The sequence below is a fragment of the Salmo trutta genome, chromosome 38 (genome assembly GCF_901001165.1).
Source record: "Salmo trutta chromosome 38, fSalTru1.1, whole genome shotgun sequence".
Classification (NCBI taxonomy): Eukaryota; Metazoa; Chordata; class Actinopteri; order Salmoniformes; family Salmonidae; genus Salmo; species Salmo trutta.
In genome coordinates this window covers 5,241,133-5,263,329 of record NC_042994.1, presented here as the reverse complement: position 1 = coordinate 5,263,329, position 22,197 = coordinate 5,241,133, and the positions used below count along the sequence as shown (strand labels likewise).

Sequence of the window (22,197 nt, the reverse complement as noted above, 5' to 3'; positions counted from 1 at the left end):
ATTTGTGTGGGTGAAAAACAGAAAGGTGCTAAACCAAGGGATGGTTTGTAAAAAGTGTCACATTGTTAGCCGAGGCAACCCACTAAAACTCAAAGTCATATTTCTTCAACGAGACTGAAGGTAGCTGACAAAGAGCAGCCAGTCGGATTCTGAATAGTCTTTCTAACCCATTTACATTGTGTAGCTTAATGAACAGCTTGTGATGGATGTGCCACTGTGAGAAGTGGAGCTGGAATGAATTGAAGGAGTCAGAGAAGGAGTTTGGGGGCGGGTGTGTGTGTAGATTAATGACAGTGAGTGCAGTGCTGCGACCGGCTTCATAAACAGTAAAGGGAGTTCTCTCTGCGTCTCAATAATGTCTACAGGTAGCCTGGTCACAGGTCTGTTTGTGCTGTCTTGCCAAGGTTCAGTGTGACAATGACAAGGTGAGACAGCACAAACAGAGCTGGGACCAGGCTAGTTGACAGGTGGATTACTGCCCACATGCTACAATGCCAAGATGCTGTTGTTTTTCTCATGCCAAAATTTATTGTTTTTTCTAAGGTTATTTTCGATAGCTTTATAGTTAATTACCTACAATAAACACCCGAGGGGAGTGTGGCTGTCAAAATGTGGGTAGAGAAATCTCAACCATCAATCTTTCATTTTCTCTTGTTTGGCTTCTACAGGTACATGATGCCCTAAATCTGTCTCTTTCTGTTTCCGTCTACTGTCTCTCCCTCCCCCTATCCCAACCTCCACACGGTCGCAGGTCAGTCCCAGCTGTCTGCATGTCTCTTTCTGTTTCCGTCTACTGTCTCTCCCTCACCCTATCCCAACCTCCACACGGTCGCAGGTCAGTCCCAGCTGTCTGCATGTCTCTTTCTGTTCCTCTCATCCCTCTCTTCCTTACTCTCTTCTTCATTAAATGTCTCCCATCGACATCTCTCTCACCCTCCAGAGGGTGCTTGGTCTGTCCCAGCCATCTGAATCTGTCTATTTCTGTTCCTCTCTTCTCTCTCCTCCTCCCTCTCATCCTTCTCTCTCACCCTCCAGAGGGTCCCTGGTCTGTCCCAGCCTTCAATCTGTCTCTTTCCATTCATCTCTTCCCTCTCTTCCTCTCTCTCTCCTCCTCCCTCTCATCCTTCTCTCTCACCCTCCAGAGGGTCCCTGGTCTGTCCCAACCCTCAATCTCTCTTTCTATTCCTCTCTTCCCTCTCATCATCCTACTTCCCTCCCTCCCCCTCCCTTACTCACCCTCTAGTCTAGGGGTATTAAACTCTTACTCAACGAGGTCCGGAGCCTGCTGGTTTTCCGTTCTACCTGATAATTAATTCCACCCACCTGGTGTCGCAGGTCTAAATCAGTCCCTGATTGGAGGAGAAGAAAGGAATAAAACCAAGCGGTTCCAGAGTTGAGGGCTCTAGAGTGTCCTGACGTAACAAGGAGTGTCCATCTTCATTAAATGTATGTGTGTCTCACCCTCCAGAGGGTCCCGGGTCAGACCCAGCTGGCTGATGATGTAACGAGGGATGTCCGTCTTCATCAGGTGTCCCTCCTTGGCGTGGTCCTCCGCTGCCTCCAGCAGGTGATAGAACTCCTCTGGGTTGAACTCCTACGGGGGGGTGGTGAAAAAGGGTGTGACACACAAGGAACCATATATAAAGTTACACAAAAGCTGTCAGTCTGCCACATAAACTTGATGTAGTATTGACTTTTATGGATTGAACTCCTGTACATTGATTTTTTTTATTTCACCTTTATTTAACCAGGTAGGCTAGTTGAGAACAAGTTCTCATTTACAACTGCGACCTGGCCAAGGTAAAGCAAAGCAGTTCGACACATACAACAACACAGAGTTACACATGGAGTAAACAATAAACAAGCCAATAACACAATAAACAAGTCAATCACACAGTAGCAAAAAAGAAATTCTATATACAGTGTGTGCAAAAGGCATGAGGAGGTAGGCAATAAATAGGCCATAGGAGCAAATAATTACAATTTAGCAGATTAACACTGGAGTGATAAATGAGCATATGATGATGTGCAAGTAGAAATACTGGTGTGCAAAAGAGCAGAAAAGTAAATCAACTAAAAACAGTATGGGGATGAGGTAGGTAGATTGGGTGGGCAATTTACAGATGGACTATGTACAGCTGCAGCGATCGATTAACAGCTCAGGTAGCTGATGTTTAACCTGTTGGGGCTAGGGGGCAGTATTTGCACGGCCGGATAAAAAACGTACCCGATTTAATCTGGTTACTACTCCTGCCCAGTAACTAGAATATGCATATAATTATTGGCTTTGGATAGAAAACACCCTAAAGTTTCTAAAACTGTTTGAATGGTGTCTGTGAGTATAAATGAACTCATTTGGCAGGCCAAAACCTGAGAAGATTCCTTACAGGAAGTGGCCTGTCTGACCATTTCTTGCCCTCCTTGATCATCTCTAACAAAAACAGGGGATCTCTGGCATGACGTGACACTTCCTACGGCTCCCATAGGCTCTCAGAACCCGGGAAAAAGCTGAATGACGTAATTCCAGGCCCAGGCTGAAACACACTAGCACGTTTGGCAAGTGCACTATCAGAGGGCCATCAGACTGAGGCTCGTGCATGAGGGGATAGCATGCTTTTACTTTCACTCTCTTTGTAATAAAAAACGATTTCCCGGTCGGAATATTATCGCTTTTTTACGAGAAAAATGGCATAAAAATGTATTTTAAACAGCGGTTGACGCTTCAAAGTACGGTAATGGAATATTTAGAACTTTTTTGTCACGAAATGCGTCGTGCTCGTAACCCTTATTTACCCTTTCGGATAGTGTCTTGAACACATGAACAAAACGCCGCTATTTGGATATAACAATGGATTATTTGGGACCAAACCAACATTTGTTATTGAAGTAGAAGTCCTGGGAGTGCATTCTGACGAAGACAGCAAAGGTAATAACATTTTTCTTATAGTAAATCTGACTTTGGTGAGTGCTAAACTTGCTGGGTGTCTAAATAGCTAGCCCTGTGATGCCAGGCTATCTACTTAGAATATTGCAAAATGTGCTTTCACCGAAAAGCTATTTTAAAATCGGACATATCGAGTGCATAGAGGAGTTCTGTATCTATAATTCTTAAAATAATTGTTATGTTTTTTGTGAACATTTATCGTGAGTAATTTAGTAAATTCACCGGAAGTGTTCGGTGGGAATGCTAGTCACATGCTAGTCACCTGCTAATGTAAAAAGCTGGTTTTTGATATAAATATGAACTTGATTGAACAGACATGCATGTATTGTATAACATAATGTCCTAAGATTGTCATCTGATGAAGATCATCAAAGGTTAGTGCTGCATTTAGCTGTGGTTTGGGTTTATGTGACATTATATGCTAGCTTGAAAAATGGGTGTCTGATTATTTATGGCTGGGTACTCTGCTGACATAATCTAATGTTTTGCTTTCATTGTAAAGCCTTTTTGAAATCGGACAGTGTGGTTAGATTAACGAGAGTCTTGTCTTTAAAATGGTGTAAAATAGTCATATGTTTGAGAAATTGAAGTAATAGCATTTCTAAGGTATTTGAATAACGCAAGCGTCCCACCTAGCCCAGAGAGGTTAAAGTTGGTGAGGGAAATAAAAGTCTCCAACTTCAGTGATTTTTGCAATTCGTTCCAGTCACTGGCAGCAGAGAACTGGAAGGAAAGGAGGCCAAATGAGGTGTTGGCTTTGGGGATGATCAGTGAGATATACCTGCTGGAACGTGTGCTACGGGTGGGTGTTGTTATCGTGACCAGTGAACTGAGATAAGGCGGAGCTTTACCTAGCAGATACTTATAGATGACCTGGAGCCAGTGGGTCTGGCAACGAATATGTAGCGAGGGCCAGCCGACTAGAGCATACAGGTCGCAGTGGTGGATGGTATAAGGTGATTTGGTAACAAAACGGATGGCACTGTGATAGACTGCATCCAGTTTGCTGAGTAGAGTAATGGAAGCTATTTTGTAGATGACATCGCCGAAGTCGAGGATCGGTAGGATAGTCAGTTTTACTAGGGTAAGTTTGGCGCCGTGAGTGAAGGAGGCTTTGTATAAATATACCTAGGTATTTATAGTTGTCCAAATATTCTAGGTCGGAACCGTCCAGGGTGGTGATGCTAGCCGGGCGGGCAGGTGCGGGCAACGAATGGTTGAAAAGCATGCATTTGGTTTTACTAGCATTTAAGAGCAGTTGGAGGCCACGGAAGGAGTGTTGTATGGCATTGAAGCTCGTTTGGAGGTTTGTTAACACAGTGCCCAAGGAAGGGCCAGAAGTATACAGAATGGTGTCGTCTGCGTAGAGGTGGATCAGGGAATTGCCCGCAGCAAGAGTGACATCATTGATATCTACAGACAAAAGAGTCGGCCCGAGAATTGAACCCTGTGGTACTCCCATAGAGACTGCCAGAGGTCCGGACAACATGCCCTCCGATTTGACACATTGAACTCTGTCTGCAAAGTAGTTGGTGAACCAGGCGAGGCAGTCATTCGAAAAACCAAGGCTGTTGAGTCTGCCGATAAGAATACGGTGATTGACAGGGTCGAAAGCCTTGGCTAGGTTGATGAAGACGGCTGCACAGTACTGTCCTTTATCGATGGCGGTTATGATATCGTTTAGTACCTTGAGCGTGGCTGAGGTGCACCCGTGACCGGCTCGGAAACCAGATTGCACAGCGGAGAAGGTACGTTGGGATTCGAAATGGTCAGTGATCTGTTTATTAACTTGGCTTTCGAAGACTTTAGATAGGCAGGGCAGGATGGAAATAGGTCTGTAACAGTTTGGGTCTAGGGTGCCACCCCATTTGAAGAGGGGAATGACCGTGGCAGCTTTCCAATATTTAGGGATCTCGGACGATACGAAAGAGAGGTTGAACAGGCTGGTAATAGGGGTTGCAACAATGGCGGCAGATAGTTTTAGAAAGAGAGGGTCCAGATTGTCTAGCCCAGCTGATTTGTACGGGTCCAGGTTTTGCAGCTCTTTCAGAACATCTGCTATCTGGATTTGTGTGAAGGAGAAACTGGGGTGGCTTGGGGGAGTAGCTGCGGGGGGGGGGGGGAGCTGTTGGCCGGGGTTGGAGTAGCCAGGAGGAAGGCATGGCCAGCCGTTGAGAAATGCTTATTGAAATTTTCGATTATCATGGATTTATCGGTGGTGACCGTGTTACCTAGCCTCAGTGCAGTGGGCAGCTGGGAGGAGGTGCTCTTGTTCTCCATTGACTTTACAGTGTCCCAAAACTTTTTGGAGTTTGAGCTACAGGATGCAAATTTCTGCTTGAAAAAGCTAGCCTTTGCTTTCCTGACTGATTGTGTGTATTGGTTCCTGACTTCCCTGAACAGTTGCATATCGCGGGGACTTTTCGATGCTATTGCAGTCCACCACAGGATGTTTTTGTGCTGGTTGAGGGCAGTCAGGTCTGGAGTGAACCAAGGGCTATATCTGTTCTTAGTTCTGCATTTTCATGCTTATCTAAGATGGTGAGGAAATTACTTTTAAAGAATGACCAGGCATCCTCGACTGACGGGATGAGGTCAATATCCTTCCAGGATACCCGGGCCAGGTCGATTAGAAAGGCCTGCTCGCAGAAGTGTTTTAGGGAGTGTTTGACAGTGATGAGGGGTGGTCGTTTGACCGCAGACCCATAGCGGATACAGGCAATGAGGCAGTGATTGCTGAGATCCTGATTGAAAACAGCAGAGGTGTATTTGGAGGGCAAGTTGGTCAGGATATATGGTATTGAGAAGAGGGGGGGCAATATTGACAGTACTGTCTGTGGTATTGAGAAGAGGGGGGACAATATTGACAGTACTGTCTATGGTATTGAGAAGAGGGGGGACAATATTGACAGTACTGTCTATGGTATTGAGAAGAGGGGGGACAATATTGACAATACTGTCTGTGGTATTGAGAAGAGGGGAGACAATATTGACAGTACTGTCTATGGTATTGAGAAGAGGGGGGCAATATTGACAGTACTGTCTGTGTTATTGAGAAGAGGGGGGACAATATTGACAGTACTGTCTGTGGTATTGAGAAGAGGGGAGACAATATTGACAGTACTGTCTGTGGTATTAAGAAGAGGGGGGACAATATTGACAATACTGTCTGTGGTATTGAGAAGAGGGGAGACAATATTGACAGTACTGTCTGTGGTATTGAGAAGAGGGGGGACAATATAGAGTGTAACAGACAAAATCTGCCACATCGACTGCCATTGTGTACGGTACTGTGTGTGCTGTTTTGAGTTTAACATGGGGAATCCTATAGGGTGAAATAAGGAGCTAATACACTGCTGGGTACTAACATGGTCGTAACTTTGAATTGCTGCTCCAATAAGCCCTACAGCTGATTAACATAGCATTTTATTCTGTCCTCTGGGCATCTCTTTCATTCACCCTTTGTGGAGGGATATAACACTGTTATTAGAAACCAGTGCACCTGGGGCTGGGAGGGGAAGGTCATTTCCTGGTTTCAGTGTTCCGATGTTCAACTGTTCCCTGGCCTTGCCAACTAAGATACAGGTGAGAGGAGTGAACCCATAGAAATAGAAGGACTAGAATAGATTATATTTCTTTGTAACGACCGTCGCAATGAGGGGACCAAGATGCAGCGTGGCACGTGTTCAGAATTATTTCTTTAAATCAGAACACTTAAACAGAATAATAAACAATGGAAACGAAAGCGCACAGTTCTGTCAGGTAAAACACAAAACAGAAAACAACTACCCACGAAACACAGGTGGGAAAAGGCTGCCTATGTATGGTTCCCAATCAGAGACAACGATAGACAGCTGCCTCTGATTGGAAACCATACCTGGCCAAAACATAGAAATAAAATACATAGAATGCCCACCCCATATCACACCCTGACCTAACTAAACAGAGAAAAACGTCTCTCTCAGGTCAGGGCGTGACATTCTTTGAGTAAATGTACAAAATTCCCTGGATTGCCAACTATGATGAGTGGAGTGATCATAGATTAGAGACACAATATAAGACTAATATAAGTCTTGTACTTGATTCTGTGGGAGTGAACCTCTCGGCACAGAGTTCTACTCTGCTCTATGTACCTCTATGTGGGATAATGTTCTCCCACCATGGCTCTGACATTTCACCAAATCAGAGGAGACTGTGACTAGAATGCCAAATGAACTCAACCCCCCTCTCTCTCTCTCCCCTCCTTTTCACTTTCTCTCTCCTCTCTCCCTCCATCTTTCCCTACCTCTTTCATTCTCCTCCCTCTCTCTCTCTCCATCTCTCCCCTTCATTTCACTTTCTCTCTCCCAGATTGGTTGCTTCCATCCTTCCCTACATCTTTCCTTCTCTTGCTCTCTCTCCCCCTCCATTTTACTTTCTCTCTCCTCTCTCTCTCTACCTTTCCCTACCTCTTCCATTCTCCTCTCTCTCTCTCCTCTTCATTTCACTTTCTCTCTCCCTCCATCCTTCCCTACATCTTTCCTTCCCTCGCTCTCACTCTCCCCCCTCCATTTCACTTTCTCTCTCCCTCCATCCTCGTCTACCTTTTCCCTCTCACTCTTTCTCACATAACTGACACAAGGAGAAGCATCCAGCCTGACCCTATCGACCTCTTCCGCCGGTCGCCCTGGCAACGGGAAGATGAGACGCAACGGCAGAAGGAGGCGGGACCTAGCGTTTGACAGGCAGGAGAAGCCATCAATCAGAGTGTGTAAATCCAGGGACACTCCAGTGACTTATGTACATATAGCTTTGAATGCCAACTGGACAGTTGGAGGAGTTAATTTCAACTGTCATTGAATGTGGTGTTGGTCCATGGCAGCAGTGTACGTTGGTGGACGTTTTACAGTTAGGAAAATATCCTTAGGCATTTAACATAATGCTGTGTATGTAATGACTCATATAAAGACATCTTTGACCTATATCTATGAAAACAAGGGATGTGTTTTAGTTAAATAAACCACACAATCTGTCATAAAGTTAGCCTCTAGTATTGTTGATTTAGCTACAGTGAAAAATGAGAGAGGGAGACAGATTACAGGGGATGAACAGTATGGAATGTGGTATGTCCCAAATGGCATCCTATTCCCTACATGGTGCACTTCCTTTGATCAGATCCCTATGGGGCCTGGTCCAAAAGTAGTGCACTATATAGGGAATAGGGCGCCATTTGGAATAGTAGGCAAAACAAATATTTTTCACGATTTCAGCTATATTATCAAAATCAATAAACCAAAAGCACGTTTTGGGGTTCATTCATTAGTTTTTACGTGATTAAGTAGAATCCTGTTGAAAAATGATGCTGAAAGTATCATTTATATTCCTAAAACATAAGTTGAAAATGTTACTGTTCCTGCTACCTGTTGTTGATTATGAATTTGGTTTTAAATGTCCAAATTCATAATCAATATGCTGTAATAAGTTGTGATATTTTGAAGGCCGAACATAGACATTAGTCCCAACACATACATATGTCACACTTGTGTTCAGATTAGTTATATTTAGCTAAATGAGTAGCTTATAAACTGCACACACACCAACACTTTGATTGGCTTGTTCTACTGTAAACAAAAGCTAGCGCAAATGAATCACATCACTGTTGTCTATAAAGATCAATGGAACTGGGACAATAACCGGGGTGACGTGTACCGTTAGCGCTCTTCTAAAAGATAAAACCACAACTAACTTGGGTAAACTACATATAGCTGTCGATCGATGAGAACCTGTAGCAGCCATTTATCAACTCATCTCTTTGTGTCACATTTACAATAGATGGCCAATACGAAAAGGAAACATAACACGTCTTTGACTGGAACATTTCAACAAATCATCACCTCACAGGTAGACCTACATAGTGACAGGGGTTTAATTTGAGTGCGAGCTTGACTGTCAAATAGGTGGATTTGTTTGTGGCCAGCAACTTTTTTTAAAGCAAAATCAATTTAGTATAATCTTGATATTAACATCACCAATCTGAGGTAAAAAGATGTGTAATTCTACTCAATTCATGTGTTGAAAATTCAAGCTTGTACAAGGTAGTTAACACACTTTCCACATTAGGGGAATTAGCGCAATATGAAATCATTTTATATGACAAAATAATTCAACATGTCAATTAAGGGATGACAGTACAGTATATATTGCCCACTCACAAGCTATTGCAACAATTCCACATATTTCTAACTCATTGAACTATTTAGAGAGTGAACTGCTCTGAAACCCATTTGAACCAGGTGCTCTAGAATTGTCGCAGCCTGAACATTCAATGTCCCTAGTAACAGACCTGTAATAGACCTGTAATAGAGCTGTAATAGACCTGTAATAGACCTGTAATAGACCTGTAATAGACCTGTAATAGAGCTGTAATAGAGCTGTAATAGAGGTGTAATAGAGCTGTAATAGACCTGTAATAGACCTGTAATAGACCTGTAATAGAGCTGTAATAGAGCTCACCAGACATTCCAGGAGACGGGCGGGACGAGATATGATGATGAAGAGCTTTTTGACCAGCTCAGTGACGAAGGTCAACTCAGAGCTCTCAGAACGCTCATAGGCCTGAGAGCGAGAGTGAGAGCGAGAGAGAGAGAGAAAGAAAGAGAGGGCTTCAGCACCAGGGACAGCGATAAACAAATTCTTAGCAATTAATAGGTTCTGCACCAATAAAATTGAATGACAGTTACTTTTGGAAGACCAGAAGAGGAAGACTAGGGGTGCGTGTGTGTGTGTGTGAGCATGTATATGTGCTGTGTATGTGCGTCCGCATGTGTTTGCAACGATGCATGATGACTCACGTCGTTGAGCATCTTCTCCAGATTCTCCTGCAGCTCAAAGAAATACACCGTTGTGATGAGTCCGTCCTGTGATTTGGTCAGGCAGTCTCTGGACAGCTCTGCTATCTGGTGGTGGATGAAGCTGAGGACCCCGTCAGCCAGCGGCAGCACGCTCTCCGGGGAGAAGTTCTGGATGAACTCTGACAGACGCTCCTCCATCTGGGCTGTAGCCTGGGAGAAGAGGACAACATGGTGGAATAGACTATAGGTGAGTGACTGGGGTTCGAACCCAGGCCACAAGACAGTGTTAACCAACTGAGATAAAGCCTTTCAGGGGAGAAGCTATCAATGTCCCTTCATCTGCGCAGCTGACACATATACAGCATAGACTACATATTATCAATACAGGACCGATGGGGTTCGACCCAGGCCTTTTACCAGCTACAAGATTGTGTTGGTGTGTTGAGCTAAAGCCTAGGAGCCAACACAAGTCTTCAGGACTCAGGTAAGGTTACTTAACACGCGAGCGTGGTTCACCCGCCCATTGACCTCCATGTGAAGTCCATGTGATCAGTATTCTATTATGAGACTAGCAATATAGTCAAACAAACAGACACCATGAGCAAACTGCTGAATCCAAATAAATCTCTCCATACCTTAGTGTTTGTACTACTATAGTATGTGATGTGAGTAATACCTTTTCTCTGTTTGTCTGCTTCTGTTTGGTTTGCAGCTTTACCACAGCGGCTGCCTGCCTGTCATACAGCCTGTAAGTCATTGATATCGGTCAACACAAAGCCAGAAGTGGTTGCAACAGTGGATGGGGAGATATGCTGTATTAGAGAGAGAAACTGCACTGAGCTGGGCTCTGTCTAAGTGGCTCTCTGGGGCCATTTTGGATCAGTCACTGCATGACATGTCAGTCTCCATTTTGGGGATGCGACGGTTGCAACCATCTTGTTGTGTTTTTATGCAGATGCAAGTAAAACTGTGCAGGCAGTCAGTGACACTGCGGTTAGCACTGCTTCAATTCCCATTCATGTTATGGGATAGGGCCACTGTGTGTGTGTGTGTGTGTGTGTGTGTGTGTGTGTGTGTGTGTGTGCGTGTGTGCGTGTGTGTGTTTGTGCGTGTGTGTGTGTGTATCTTCGCGGGTGTGTATGCGTACCTGCATACGTGTGTGCATTTCTGTGTACGAGTTGTGCGTGCGACCGTGTTTGTGTGTGTGTGTGTGTACTGACCTTGGGGAAGCGCTCCTTGTAGACATGGTTCATCATTACTATCTCGTTGTCATAGCAAGACGGTGAGCGCCCCGGGCTGAAGAGAGAGAACGAGACAGAGACAGAGAGGAAGATTGACAAGAAAGAGTGATAGACAATCAATTTTTAAATGTTTCACTTGAATGCAGGCTTAATTTGCAGCAGCCAGGACCCAGTGTGTGCATGTGTGTGTGTGTGTGTGTGTGTGTGTGTGTGTGTGTGTGTGCGCGTACGTGTAGACCCCTGTCTGTACATTATGTAAATCAGCCAATCAGAGATAGCATCACTTTCAGTCTCTCTCTAAAATCAACCAATCAGGAATTCTGAACACTCCGTCTCCCTCTAATGGATGCACTAATTAGGACCCCACTCCTCAATCAAGGAGGAGCATTGTTAAAGACACAGGAAGTTACTCCATCATTCTACAGTGCATCAAGAGAGGAGACCGCCAGACCCCATTGGAACAAGCTACATGCAACCATGCCAAGCACTAATACAAGACTTGGGTTCAAATAGTATTTAAGATATGTTTAATACTTGGAGCTTCCTGGAGTGCCAGATGGGTGGGGCTTACACATTTTTGGGACTACTCCATTGGTTCCATTGCGTCAGACAAGTTTAATCAATTGCAGATAAAGTTCTTGAAAGAAAATGTACATTCTTTTGAACCCAGGTCTGCTGTGTATGGAGCAGATATTTTAGTCTGGTCTAGAAGTCTCCATGAACTCATCACTGGGTAGACAGAAGAGAGAAGGACAAGCTAATGGAGAAACACATGCACTCTGGAGACCGCCTGGAGGATACTGACTTGTATAAAGACCACAGGGAACTCTAGAGAGGGGCATGCTGAGAGAGAGAGAGAGAGAGAGACAGAGAGAAAAAGAAAGAGATAGTGAGAAAGAAAGAGATACAGAGACACAGAGAGAGAGAGATACAGACAGAGAGAGAGAGAGAGAGAGACAGAGAGAGACCAACTGTAAAGCAGAGGAGTTTGTTAGGAGATTGGGTTTGTATTCATATCTTTGTGTATAAAGCTTCGAGGAGATACACAGGGCGAAACTAGTATCCCCACCCCTTTCCCTGACCCTTGACCCCTCTAACCTGAGGCTGCGGGAGCGGGGGCGCACGTGTGGCGAGCGGCGGCCCCCGTCGTCGTCGGTGATGCTCTCGGTGCTGCCGAAGTGCTTGGACAGGAAGTGCAGCTCATCCATGGTGGGCTGGAAGGGCAGCTGGTGCAGCCGCTCCTGTGACGAGGAGGAGGACTGGGGGAGAGAGGAAAGACATAAGGTGAGAGCAGGAGAGAGAGGGTGGGAGAGGGAGAGAGGGAGCGGGAGGAGGAGGAAGGGAGAGAGTAATTAGAAATGTCAATGTACAGTAACAACAGCAAGAAACAATCATACCTCATGATGTTCCATAAAAGAAAGAGAGAGAAAGAGACAGAGAGAGAAAGTGGGGAAGTGAGAGGGGTAGAGAGAGATGGAGAGAGAGATGGAGAGAGGCGCAGAGAGTGAGCCCTCAAGCATTAATAAGCCTTTATTGTACAAATAATGTGTTAGATGCAGAGCTTCTTGGCTGCTGGACAAACGTCAATATCACAAAACAAAAAATGTGATGAAAAGAGAGTGGGAGGGAGAAAGAGTGTGATGAAGAGAGAGAGAAAATAGACCAATTCTAAGAGACTGAAAACTACAACTGGACAACAAGCTAAAGTGGCGCCTCAGGGGTCTTAGCACTAGCAGACCCTACTCTTAAACAAACGTGTTTTTCTGTTCTAGAGCTACAGGAAAAACCAGGCTGGATCAATCAAGGGCTTTAATGAACACGTCTCCCATAGGGATGGGGAGATGGTGTGTGTTCGTGAGTGTGTGAGTGTGTGTGTGTGTGTGTTGGGAGGTTAAACAATGATTTCTGCCATGAAATCCATTAGAACCTGGCCTACTTCTGGTTCCAATCCAAACCACTTCAAATTGCTAAATGCACATCAACATTATCAATTAAACACATAGGGAGATGAGAGGATGAGTAGGGTGGACTGAAGGAGGGATACAAGGAAGGAGAGATAGCAGGATAGAGGGAAAGTATTATGTCCTCCCCTGTTGTGGTTCTTTCTCTTTCTCTCTCTCTTACTCCATTAAGTCTGTCTTACTTCCTCTCTCCATCTCTCCCTCCTCTCTTCCTCGCTCCCCCTCTCCCTTTTCCTCTCTCTCAATTCAATTCAATTTAAGGGGCTTTATTGGCATGGGAAACACATGTTAACATTGCCAAAGCAAGTGAAATAAACAAAAAATGTACAGTAAACATTACACTCACAAAAGTTCCAAAATACATTTCAAATGTCATATTATGTTTATATACAGTGTTGTAATGTTGTGCAAATGGTTAAGGTACAAAAGGGAAAATAAATAAACATAAATATGGGTTGTATTTACAATGGTGTTTGTTCTTCATTGGTTCTTCTTTTCTTGTAGCAACAGGTCACACATCTTGCTGCTGTGATGGCACACTGGTATTTCACCCAGTAGATATCAAAATTAGATTTTTTTTCTAATTCTTTGTGGGTCTGTGTAATCTGAGGGAAATATGTGCCTCTAATATGGTCATACATTTGGCAGAAGGTTAGGAATTGCAGCTCAGTTTCCACCTCATTTTGTGAGCAATGAGACCTGGCTCTCAATGTCTTCTCTTGAGAGCCAGGTCTGCCTTTGGTGGCCTTTCTCAATAACAAGGCTATGCTCGCTGAGTATGTACATAGTCAAAGACTTCCTTAATTTTGGGTCAGTCACAATGGTCAGGTATTCTAGCACTGTGTGCTCTCTGTTTAGGGCCAAATAGCATTCTAGTTTGCTCTGTTTTTTTGTAAATTCTTTCCAATGAGTCACGTAATTATCGTTTTGTTTTCTCATGATTTGGTTGGGTTTAAAGGTGTCTCTCTCTGTCCTCCTGCCCTCCTTTCATCTCCTCTGTCCTCCTTTCATCTCCTCTCCCCTCATCCCATCCTTTCATCTCCTCTGCCCTCATCACCTCCTTTCATCTCCTCTGTTCTCATCCCCTCCTTTCATCTCCTCTGTCCTCATCCCCTCCTTTCATCTCCTCTCCCCTCATCCCATCCTTTCATCTCCTCTGCCCTCATCACCTCCTTTCATCTCCTCTGTTCTCATCCCCTCCTTTCATCTCCTCTGTCCTCATCCCCTCCTTTCATCTCCTCTCCCCTCATCCCCTCCTTTCATCTCCTCCCATCCTTTCATCTCCTCTGCCCACATCACCTCCTTTCATCTCCTCTGCCCTCCTTTCATCTCCTCTGTTCTCATCCCCTCCTTTCATCTCCTCTCCCCTCATCCCCTCCTTTCATCTCCTCTCCCATCCTTTCATCTCCTCTGTCCTCATCCCCTCCTTTCATCTCCTCTCCCCTCATCCCCTCCTTTCATCTCCTCCCATCCTTTCATCTCCTCTGCCCACATCACCTCCTTTCATCTCCTCTGCCCTCCTTTCATCTCCTCTCCCCTCATCCCCTCCTTTCATCTCCTCTCCCATCCTTTCATCTCCTCTGTCCTCATCCCCTCCTTTCATCTCCTCTCCCCTCATCCCCTCCTTTCATCTCCTCTGTCCTCATCCCCTCCTTTCACCTCCTCTGTGTATGCGGACCCTGCAGTAGCTAATCAAGCAAGTAATGGTTCGTGTAAGAGCCGGAGGAGGTCTGAAAACTGATGTCTGTACAGGAGGAAGAGAGGACGGGGGAGAGAAGAGAGGAAGGTGGAGAGAGGAGAGGAGAGGGGAGAGAGGAAGAGAAGAGAGGGGGAGAGGGAGAGAAGAGAGGAGAGGGGGAAAGAAGAGAGGAGAGGGGGAGAGAAGAGAGGAGAGGGGGAGAGAAGAGAGGAGAGGGGAGAGAGGGGTGAAGAAGAGACAGGTGAGGGGACAGGGGAGGAGAGCACCTCCTGTCAACAGCACTGCAAAACTGCAATTAATGGTAGTGTATGTGTGTGTATGTGTGTGTGTGTGGGTGGGTGAGTAGGTGTGTGTGTGGGAGTGTGTTTGTGTGGGTGTGTGTGGGTGGGTGTGTGGGGGGTGTTTGTGGGTGTGTGTGGGTGGGGTGTGTGTGTGTGTTTGTGTGTGGGGTGTGTGTGTGTGTGGGTGGGTGGGTGTGTTTGTGTGTGGGGTGTGTGTGTGTGTGGGTGGGTGCGTGTGTGTGGGTGGGTAGGTGTGGGTGGGTGGGTAGGTGTGTGTGGTGGGGTGTGTGTGGGTGTGTGTGTGGGGGTGTGTGTGTGTGGGTGGGTAGGTGTGTGTGGAGGGGTGTGTGTGGGTGTGTGTGTGGGGGGGGGGGGGGGTGTGGGTGTGTGTGTGGGGGGGTGTGTGGGGGTGGGTGTGTGGGGGGGGGTGTGTGGGTGTGTGTGTGGGGGTGTGTGTGTGTGGGTGGGTAGGTGTGTGTGGGGGGTGTGTGTGGGTGGGTAGGTGTGTGTGGGTGGGTAGGTGTGTGTGTGTGGGTGTGTGTGTGTGGGGGGTTGTGTGTGTGTGTGTGTGTGTGTGTGGGTGGGTGTGTGGGGGGTGGGTGTGTGGGGGGGTGTGTGTGGGTGGGTGGGTGTGTGTGGGGGGGTGTGTGTGGGTGTGTGTGTGTGTGGGGGGGGGGGGGGGGGGGGGGTGTGTGTGGGTGTGTGTGTGGGTGTGTGGGGGGGGGGGGGGGGGGGTGTGGGGGGTGTGTGGGTGTGGGGGTGGGTTGTGGGGGTGTGTGTGGGTGTGGGGGTGTGTGTGGGTGTGGGTGGGGGGGGTGTGTGTGGGTGGGGGGGTGTGTGTGGGTGGGGGGGTGTGTGTGGGTGTGTGTGTGGGTGTGTGTGTGGGTGTGTGTGGGTGTGGGGGTGTGTGTGTGGTGTTGTGTGGGTGTGTGTGTGTGGGTGTGGGTGGGGGGGTGTGTGTGGGTGTGGGGGTGTGTGTGGGTGTGGGGGTGTGTGTGGGTGTGGGTGGGGGGGTGTGTGTGGGTGTGGGTGGGGGGGGTGTGTGTGGGTGTGTGTGTGGGTGTGTGTGGGGGTGTGTGTGGGTGTGGGGGTGTGTGTGGGTGTGGGTGGGGGGGTGTGTGTGGGTGTGGGTGGGGGGGTGTGTGTGGGTGTGTGTGTGGGTGTGTGTGTGTGGGGGTGTGTGTGTGTGTGTGGGTGTGTGTGGGGGGGGTGTGTGTGGGTGTGGGTGGGGGGGGGTGTGTGTGGGTGTGGGTGGGGGGGTGTGTGTTGGTGTGGGTGGGGGGGGTGTGTGGGTGTGGGTGTGGGTGTGTGTGTGTGGGGGTGTGTGGGTGTGTGTGGGGGGGTGTGTGTGGGTGTGGGTGGGGGGGGGGGTGTGGGTGTGGGTGGGGGGGGTGTGTGTTGGTGTGGGTGGGGGGTGTGTGTGGGTGTGGGTGGGGGGTGTGTGTGGGTGTGGGTGGGGGGGGGTGTGTGGGTGTGGGTGGGGGGGGTGTGTGTGGGTGTGGGTGGGGGGGTGTGTGTGGGTGTGGGTGGGGGGGGGGTGTGGGTGTGGGTGGGGGGGTGTGTGTGGGTGTGGGGGTGTGTGTGGGTGTGGGTGGGGGGGTGTGTGTGTGTGTGGGTGGGGGGGGTGTGTGTGGGTGTGTGGGGGTGTGGGTGTGTGGGGATGGGGGGGTGTTCTCGTTCTTTCCCCCTCTCTCTCTCTTACACACATTTCACTATTCATTGACTCTTTCTGTATTCTCTTTCAATCTCTGTCTGTATCCCCCCATCCCTCACTCCATCTCTCACTCCATCTCTCACTCCATCCCTCAGTTTAGCTAACTGAATGATAGCAATGGACAGAGGAGGAAATGTTTTTAAGACCGGTTGACTTTCTGTTTCTACTTTATTATCTCCCACACACACACACACACACACACACACACACACACACACCCCACACACACACACACACACACACACACACACACACACACACACACCCATCCAGGACACACACACACGTTCTCAGGTTATGAACGTACATCTTAGCAACCGATCTGATCCAAGCCGCTGGTTTATTTTTAGTTCTGTTCTGCATGGGTAGTATTATGGGATAGATCCATGTTCACTAGCGAGATGGGACCTTTTAACTATTCAGCTGAGATCTACAGCACAAATTATAGAGGGGAAGGCTTTGGTACGTGTGTGGGAGGGGTGGGTCTGTCAGTGTGTGTCTGTCTGTCTGTCGCTGTGTGTCTGTCTGTCAGTGTGTGTGTGTCTGTCACTGTGTGTGTGTCTGTCACTGTGTGTCTGTCTGTCTGTCAGTGTGTGTGTGTCTGTCACTGTGTGTGTGTCTGTCACTGTGTGTCTGTCTGTCTGTCAGTGTGTGTGTGTCTGTCAGTGTGTGTGCCTGTCAGTGTGTGTGCGTCTGTCAGTGTGTGTGCGTCTGTCAGTGTGTGTGCGTCTGTCAGTGTGTGTGCCTGTCTGTCTGTCTGTCAGTGTGTGTGTGTCTGTCAGTGTGTGTGTGTCTGTCACTGTGTGTCTGTCTGTCAGTGTGTGTGTGTCTGTCAGTGTGTGTGTGTCTGTCAGTGTGTGTGTGTCTGTCACTGTGTGTCTGTCTGTCAGTGTGTGTGTGTGTCTGTCTGTCAGTGTGTGTGTGTGTCTGTCTGTCAGTGTGTGTGTGTCTGTCACTATGTGTCTGTCTGTCTGTCAGTGTGTGTGTGTCTGTCAGTGTGTGTGTCTGTCAGTCAGTGTGTGTGTCTGTCAGTGTGTGTGTCTGTCTGTGTGTGTGTCTTTCTGTCAGTGTGTGCTTCTGTCAGTGAGTGCGTCTGTCAGTGTGTGTGTGTGTGTCTGTCAGTGTGTCAGTGTGTGCGTCTGTCAGTGTGTGCGTCTGTCAGTGTGTGTGTCTGTCAGTCAGTGTGTCTGTCAGTCAGTGTGTGTGTCTGTCTGTCAGTGTGTGTGTCTGGCTGTCAGTGTCTGTCAGTCAGTGTGTGTGTGTCTGTCAGTGTGTGTGTCTGTCTGTCAGTGTGTGTGTCTGTCTGTGTGTGTGCCTGTCTGTGTGTGTTTGTCTGTCAGTGTGTGTTTGTCTGTCAGTGTGTGTGTCTGTCTGTGTGTGTCTGTCTGTCAGTGTGTGTGTGTCTGTCAGTGTGTGTCTGTCAGTGTGTGTGTCTGTCTGTCAGTGTGTGTGTGTCTGTCTGTCAGTGTGTGTGTCTGTCTGTCAGTGTGTGCGTCTGTCTGTCAGTGTGTGTCTGTCAGTGTGTGCGTCTGTCAGTGTGTGCGTCTGTCTCAGTGTGTGTCTGTCAGTGTGTGTGTCTGTCAGTGTGTGTGTGTCAGTGTGTGTGTGTCTGTCAGTGTATGCGTCTGTCAGTGTGTGTGTCTGTCAGTGTGTGCGTCTGTCAGTGTGTGTGTATGTCTGTCAGTGTGTCTGTCTGTCAGTCAGTGTGTGTATCTGTCAGTGTGTGTGTGTGTGTGTGTGTGTGTGTGTCTGTCTGTGTGTGTGTGTGTCTGTGTGTGTGTGTCTGTCTGTGTGTCTGTCAGTGTGTATGTCTGTCAGTGTGTGTGTCTGTCAGTGTGTGTGTCTGTCAGTGTGTGTGTCTGTCAGTGTGTGCGTCTGTCAGTGTGTGTCTGTCTGTCAGTGTGTGTGTGTGTGTGTGTGTATCTGCCAGTGTGTGTGTGTGTGTGTGTATGTGTGTGTGTGTGTGTGTATGTGTCTGCCAGTGTGTGTGTGTGTGTATGTGTGCGTATGTCTGTCAGTGTGTGTGTCTATCAGTGTGTGTGTCTGTAAATGTGTGTGTGTGCGTGTCTGCCAGTGTGTGTGTGTGTGTGTGTGTATATGTGTGTGTGTGTGTGTGTCTGTCAGTGTGTGTGTGTGTCTACCAGTGTGTGTGTGTGTGTGTCTGTCAGTGTGTGTGTGTGTGTGTGTCTGTCAGTGTGTGTGTGTGTGTGTGTGTGTGTGTGTGTGTGTGTGTGTGTGTGTGTGTGTGTATCTGCCAGTGTGTGTGTGTGTGTGTGTATGTGTGTGTGTGTGTGTATGTGTCTGCCAGTGTGTGTGTGTGTGTATGTGTGCGTATGTCTGTCAGTGTGTGTGTCTATCAGTGTGTGTGTCTGTAAATGTGTGTGTGTGCGTGTCTGCCAGTGTGTGTGTGTGTGTGTGTGTGTGTGTGTGTGTGTGTGTGTCTGTCAGTGTGTGTGTGTGTCTACCAGTGTGTGTGTGTGTGTGTGTGTGTCTGTCAGTGTGTGTGTGTGTGTGTGTCTGTCAGTGTGTGTGTGTGTGTGTGTGTGTGTGTGTGTGTGTGTGTGTGTGTGTGTGTGTGTGTACCTGCACATGGCACCAGAAGGCTGCTAGTGTGCCGTGTAATCGTTTTAAGAGCAGAACAAAACAAGTAGAACATCAACTCCACAGAACATGAGTTTCCTAATGGCATCTTGCATACCAAGCAGGGCATCATTTAATATATGGAAATACATTCTAGCGTATAAATACATATTCATGCATGGAATGTCAAGTTTCACTAATGTAATTTGCATGAATGAGAGCTAGAATAAAAAATGATTTTCGCCCTATCAGATGTGTCATGACTTAAAGGAGCAATCTGCAATTACTACTTCCACTGATTATGGTTTGAATTGCAGATTGCCCCTTTAACAGTTATATGGTGGTTATTATGAAGAAAAAGACTGGATAGTTTTTCCTCTGTCCTGCTTTCAACTGTCAAGTCTACTCAAATCAGGGACCAAGGCATGAAGCAATGGAAGTGCCTTGAGGAAAGGAACAGTAACTCTGATAATAAGGTCAAAGAGCTCCATGCTGCTAGATCATGTCATGTTGGTAATATGAAAGAACCTCTAGAGTGTGGTGTTCAAATGGACGAGTTATTACAATGATTTTAGTCTTTTTATTTGAGTTTTCTTTTGTCCGTTTCAGACACAGATGAAACAACATAAATAGTTAGGACAATAAATGATAATAAGGACAACTGTCATTAGAGATTGTTGTTCTTACACGTTCTTACACATTTTACCGTCTGTGTAAAAATGGGTCAGTTGTAGTTACCGTTGAGCTGGGTGTGTTGGTGCCATATCCAGAGGAGGGGAGAGAGGCCAGGGACCATCTTCGACCGTCCGCCCTGCAAAAGAGAGAGGGAGAGAGGGGTAGGGTGGGAGTGAGAGAGAGAGAGAGGGGGGGGTTAGGAAGAGAGCAGGAAGAATTGCGTCATGTGTTACAATAGATAGTTCCTTCTGTCCAAAAAGTCAGAAAGCTTAATGTTTCACATTTCTTTCACACCTCCTGGATTGCCTTTTGCGCCAATAATCCCTTCCTTTCCTCTGCTTCCCTGGGGACCTGCTACACATATCTCTCTCCCTCTCTCTGTGGGTCCTTCTATCTGTCTGATACTGATGGAGTCATGAGGGATGTTGGTTTTGGCTACATCCTGGCACTCAGAGGCCCATCCGTTCTGTGCGCGCACATAAACACACACACACACACCACAACACCACACACACACACACACACACACACACACACACACACACACACACACACACACACACACACACACACACCACACACACACACACACACACTTTGTCATGCCATGTGACAGGGGGAGTGCAAAGAGGGGAAATTGTCTCTGTCCAGCATAATGGTGTAAATAACCTTACTGAATTCCCTTTCACTGTGTGTGTGCCACTGGAATATTGTCACTGCTTAAATAAATGGTCAGTCGAGGCCTAGGGTGGTCTAGCGGTTCTAAGCTACTGCCTCTGGAGCACATATACGGCTGCAGCAGGGGTTCAAATCCAGCCCTACTGCTATTTCAGCAACTCTCTCTGTCTTTTCCCTCTCTACTATCCTGCCTGCCCACAAAACCACAATATTCCTTCAAAAAATAATGGCCAGTTGATTGCTACTATGGCGGTATTGGTTATGACAATGTGTTTTGTTTATGCAGTGTAGCCAAAGGCTTTTTAGTTGTTGTAGGATTATCTGATTTAGAGATATTGCTGCTAGATTAGATTATAGGATCATAAAAAGGGACCTGCCAAGAGCGTTTGCTGGTTTTTAATCCCTTTATATAACTTGATATAATCTCTTTATATGTAAACAGCAGATGTATTGAGTATTCCAAACGCTATTTACCTTCTAGAGGAGGCAAATGAGAAGTGTGCAGGGCCACTGGGGGAGAAGTTCTTGGGCTGTCCAAATGGACTACTTCCTGTGGAGAGACAGGAAACAAAATGAAGTGCCAATTATAATAGTTAATATATTTAGCAGAAAATGTTTATCCCAGAGCAACATACAGTCATGCATGCATACATTTTAAGTATGGGTGGTTCCGGGAATTGAACCCACTACCCGGGCCTTACAAGCACCATGCTCTACCAACTGAGCTACAAAGAACCAAACTGGCCCATTATACATCACTGTAAATAGAGCTATTAACTGTTATTATAAACTGGGTGGTTTGAGCCCTGAATGCTGATTAGCTGATATCTGTGGTATATCAGACAGTATATCACGGGTATGACAAAACATTTATTTTTACTGCTCTAATGACGTTGGTAACCAGTTTATAATAGCAATAAGGCACCTCGGGGGTTTGTGATATATGGCCAATATACCACGGCTAAGGGCTGTGTCCAGGCACTCTGCGTTGCATTGTGGATAAGAACAGCCCTTAGCCGTGGGCTATTGGCCATATACCACACCACTTCATGTCTTAATGCTTAATTATAACCAATTTCCTTACCTATGTGTCAGGGAGAGGTGAGTGTGGTCGAGGGGAAGGGTGGGCGGGTGATTGTACTGGTTAGAATGGAGGGCTATCCGGTTACTGGTCCGGCAACTAGAACACACATCAGCCACACAGCCACCACAGGCCATCATTATCTGAAACACAGTCAATAGAGGTGCATAACGTCACCATCTAACAGCAATCTAACTCACTCTTAACCCGTACTATCTATGAGAAGAGTCGGGGTGATCGTGTGTACTTTCATGTGTGTGTGTGTGAGTGCCGTGTTTGTGTGGCTGTGTGCTTCTGACAGCGTGAACTCCGCATGTGTGTGTGTAAGCGTGTGTGCGCTTCTGTGTGTAAATGTGTGTAGGCATGCTCATACAAATTGGGCCAGAGAACATGGTGTCTTGAAGTCAGCCCACCCCGTGGGGAGAGAGCCCCAAAGACAACAAAGCCTTGTGGAATCAACACACACAAACACACACACCACACACACACCACGAGCCACGGCAACAACTTCCA

General features: G+C 46.9%; 1 protein-coding gene across 1 annotated transcript in view; it reads right to left on the bottom strand.

Moving 5' to 3' along the window:
- LOC115177921 (microtubule-associated serine/threonine-protein kinase 1-like) overlaps positions 1–21,654 on the bottom strand; it is a 48,664-nt gene extending 27,010 nt beyond the window's left edge. The window contains exons 1-8 of the mRNA XM_029738915.1: positions 21,642–21,654; positions 21,078–21,153; positions 19,989–20,061; positions 12,114–12,274; positions 10,995–11,070; positions 9,775–9,984; positions 9,437–9,538; positions 1,462–1,594 (exon numbers count right to left, since the gene is read on the bottom strand). Coding sequence (XP_029594775.1) covers positions 1,462–1,594; positions 9,437–9,538; positions 9,775–9,984; positions 10,995–11,070; positions 12,114–12,274; positions 19,989–20,061; positions 21,078–21,153; positions 21,642–21,654 — 844 coding nt within the window. The remainder of the gene's footprint in view (positions 1–1,461; positions 1,595–9,436; positions 9,539–9,774; positions 9,985–10,994; positions 11,071–12,113; positions 12,275–19,988; positions 20,062–21,077; positions 21,154–21,641) is intronic.
- Positions 21,655–22,197: the final 543 nt, after the last annotated feature.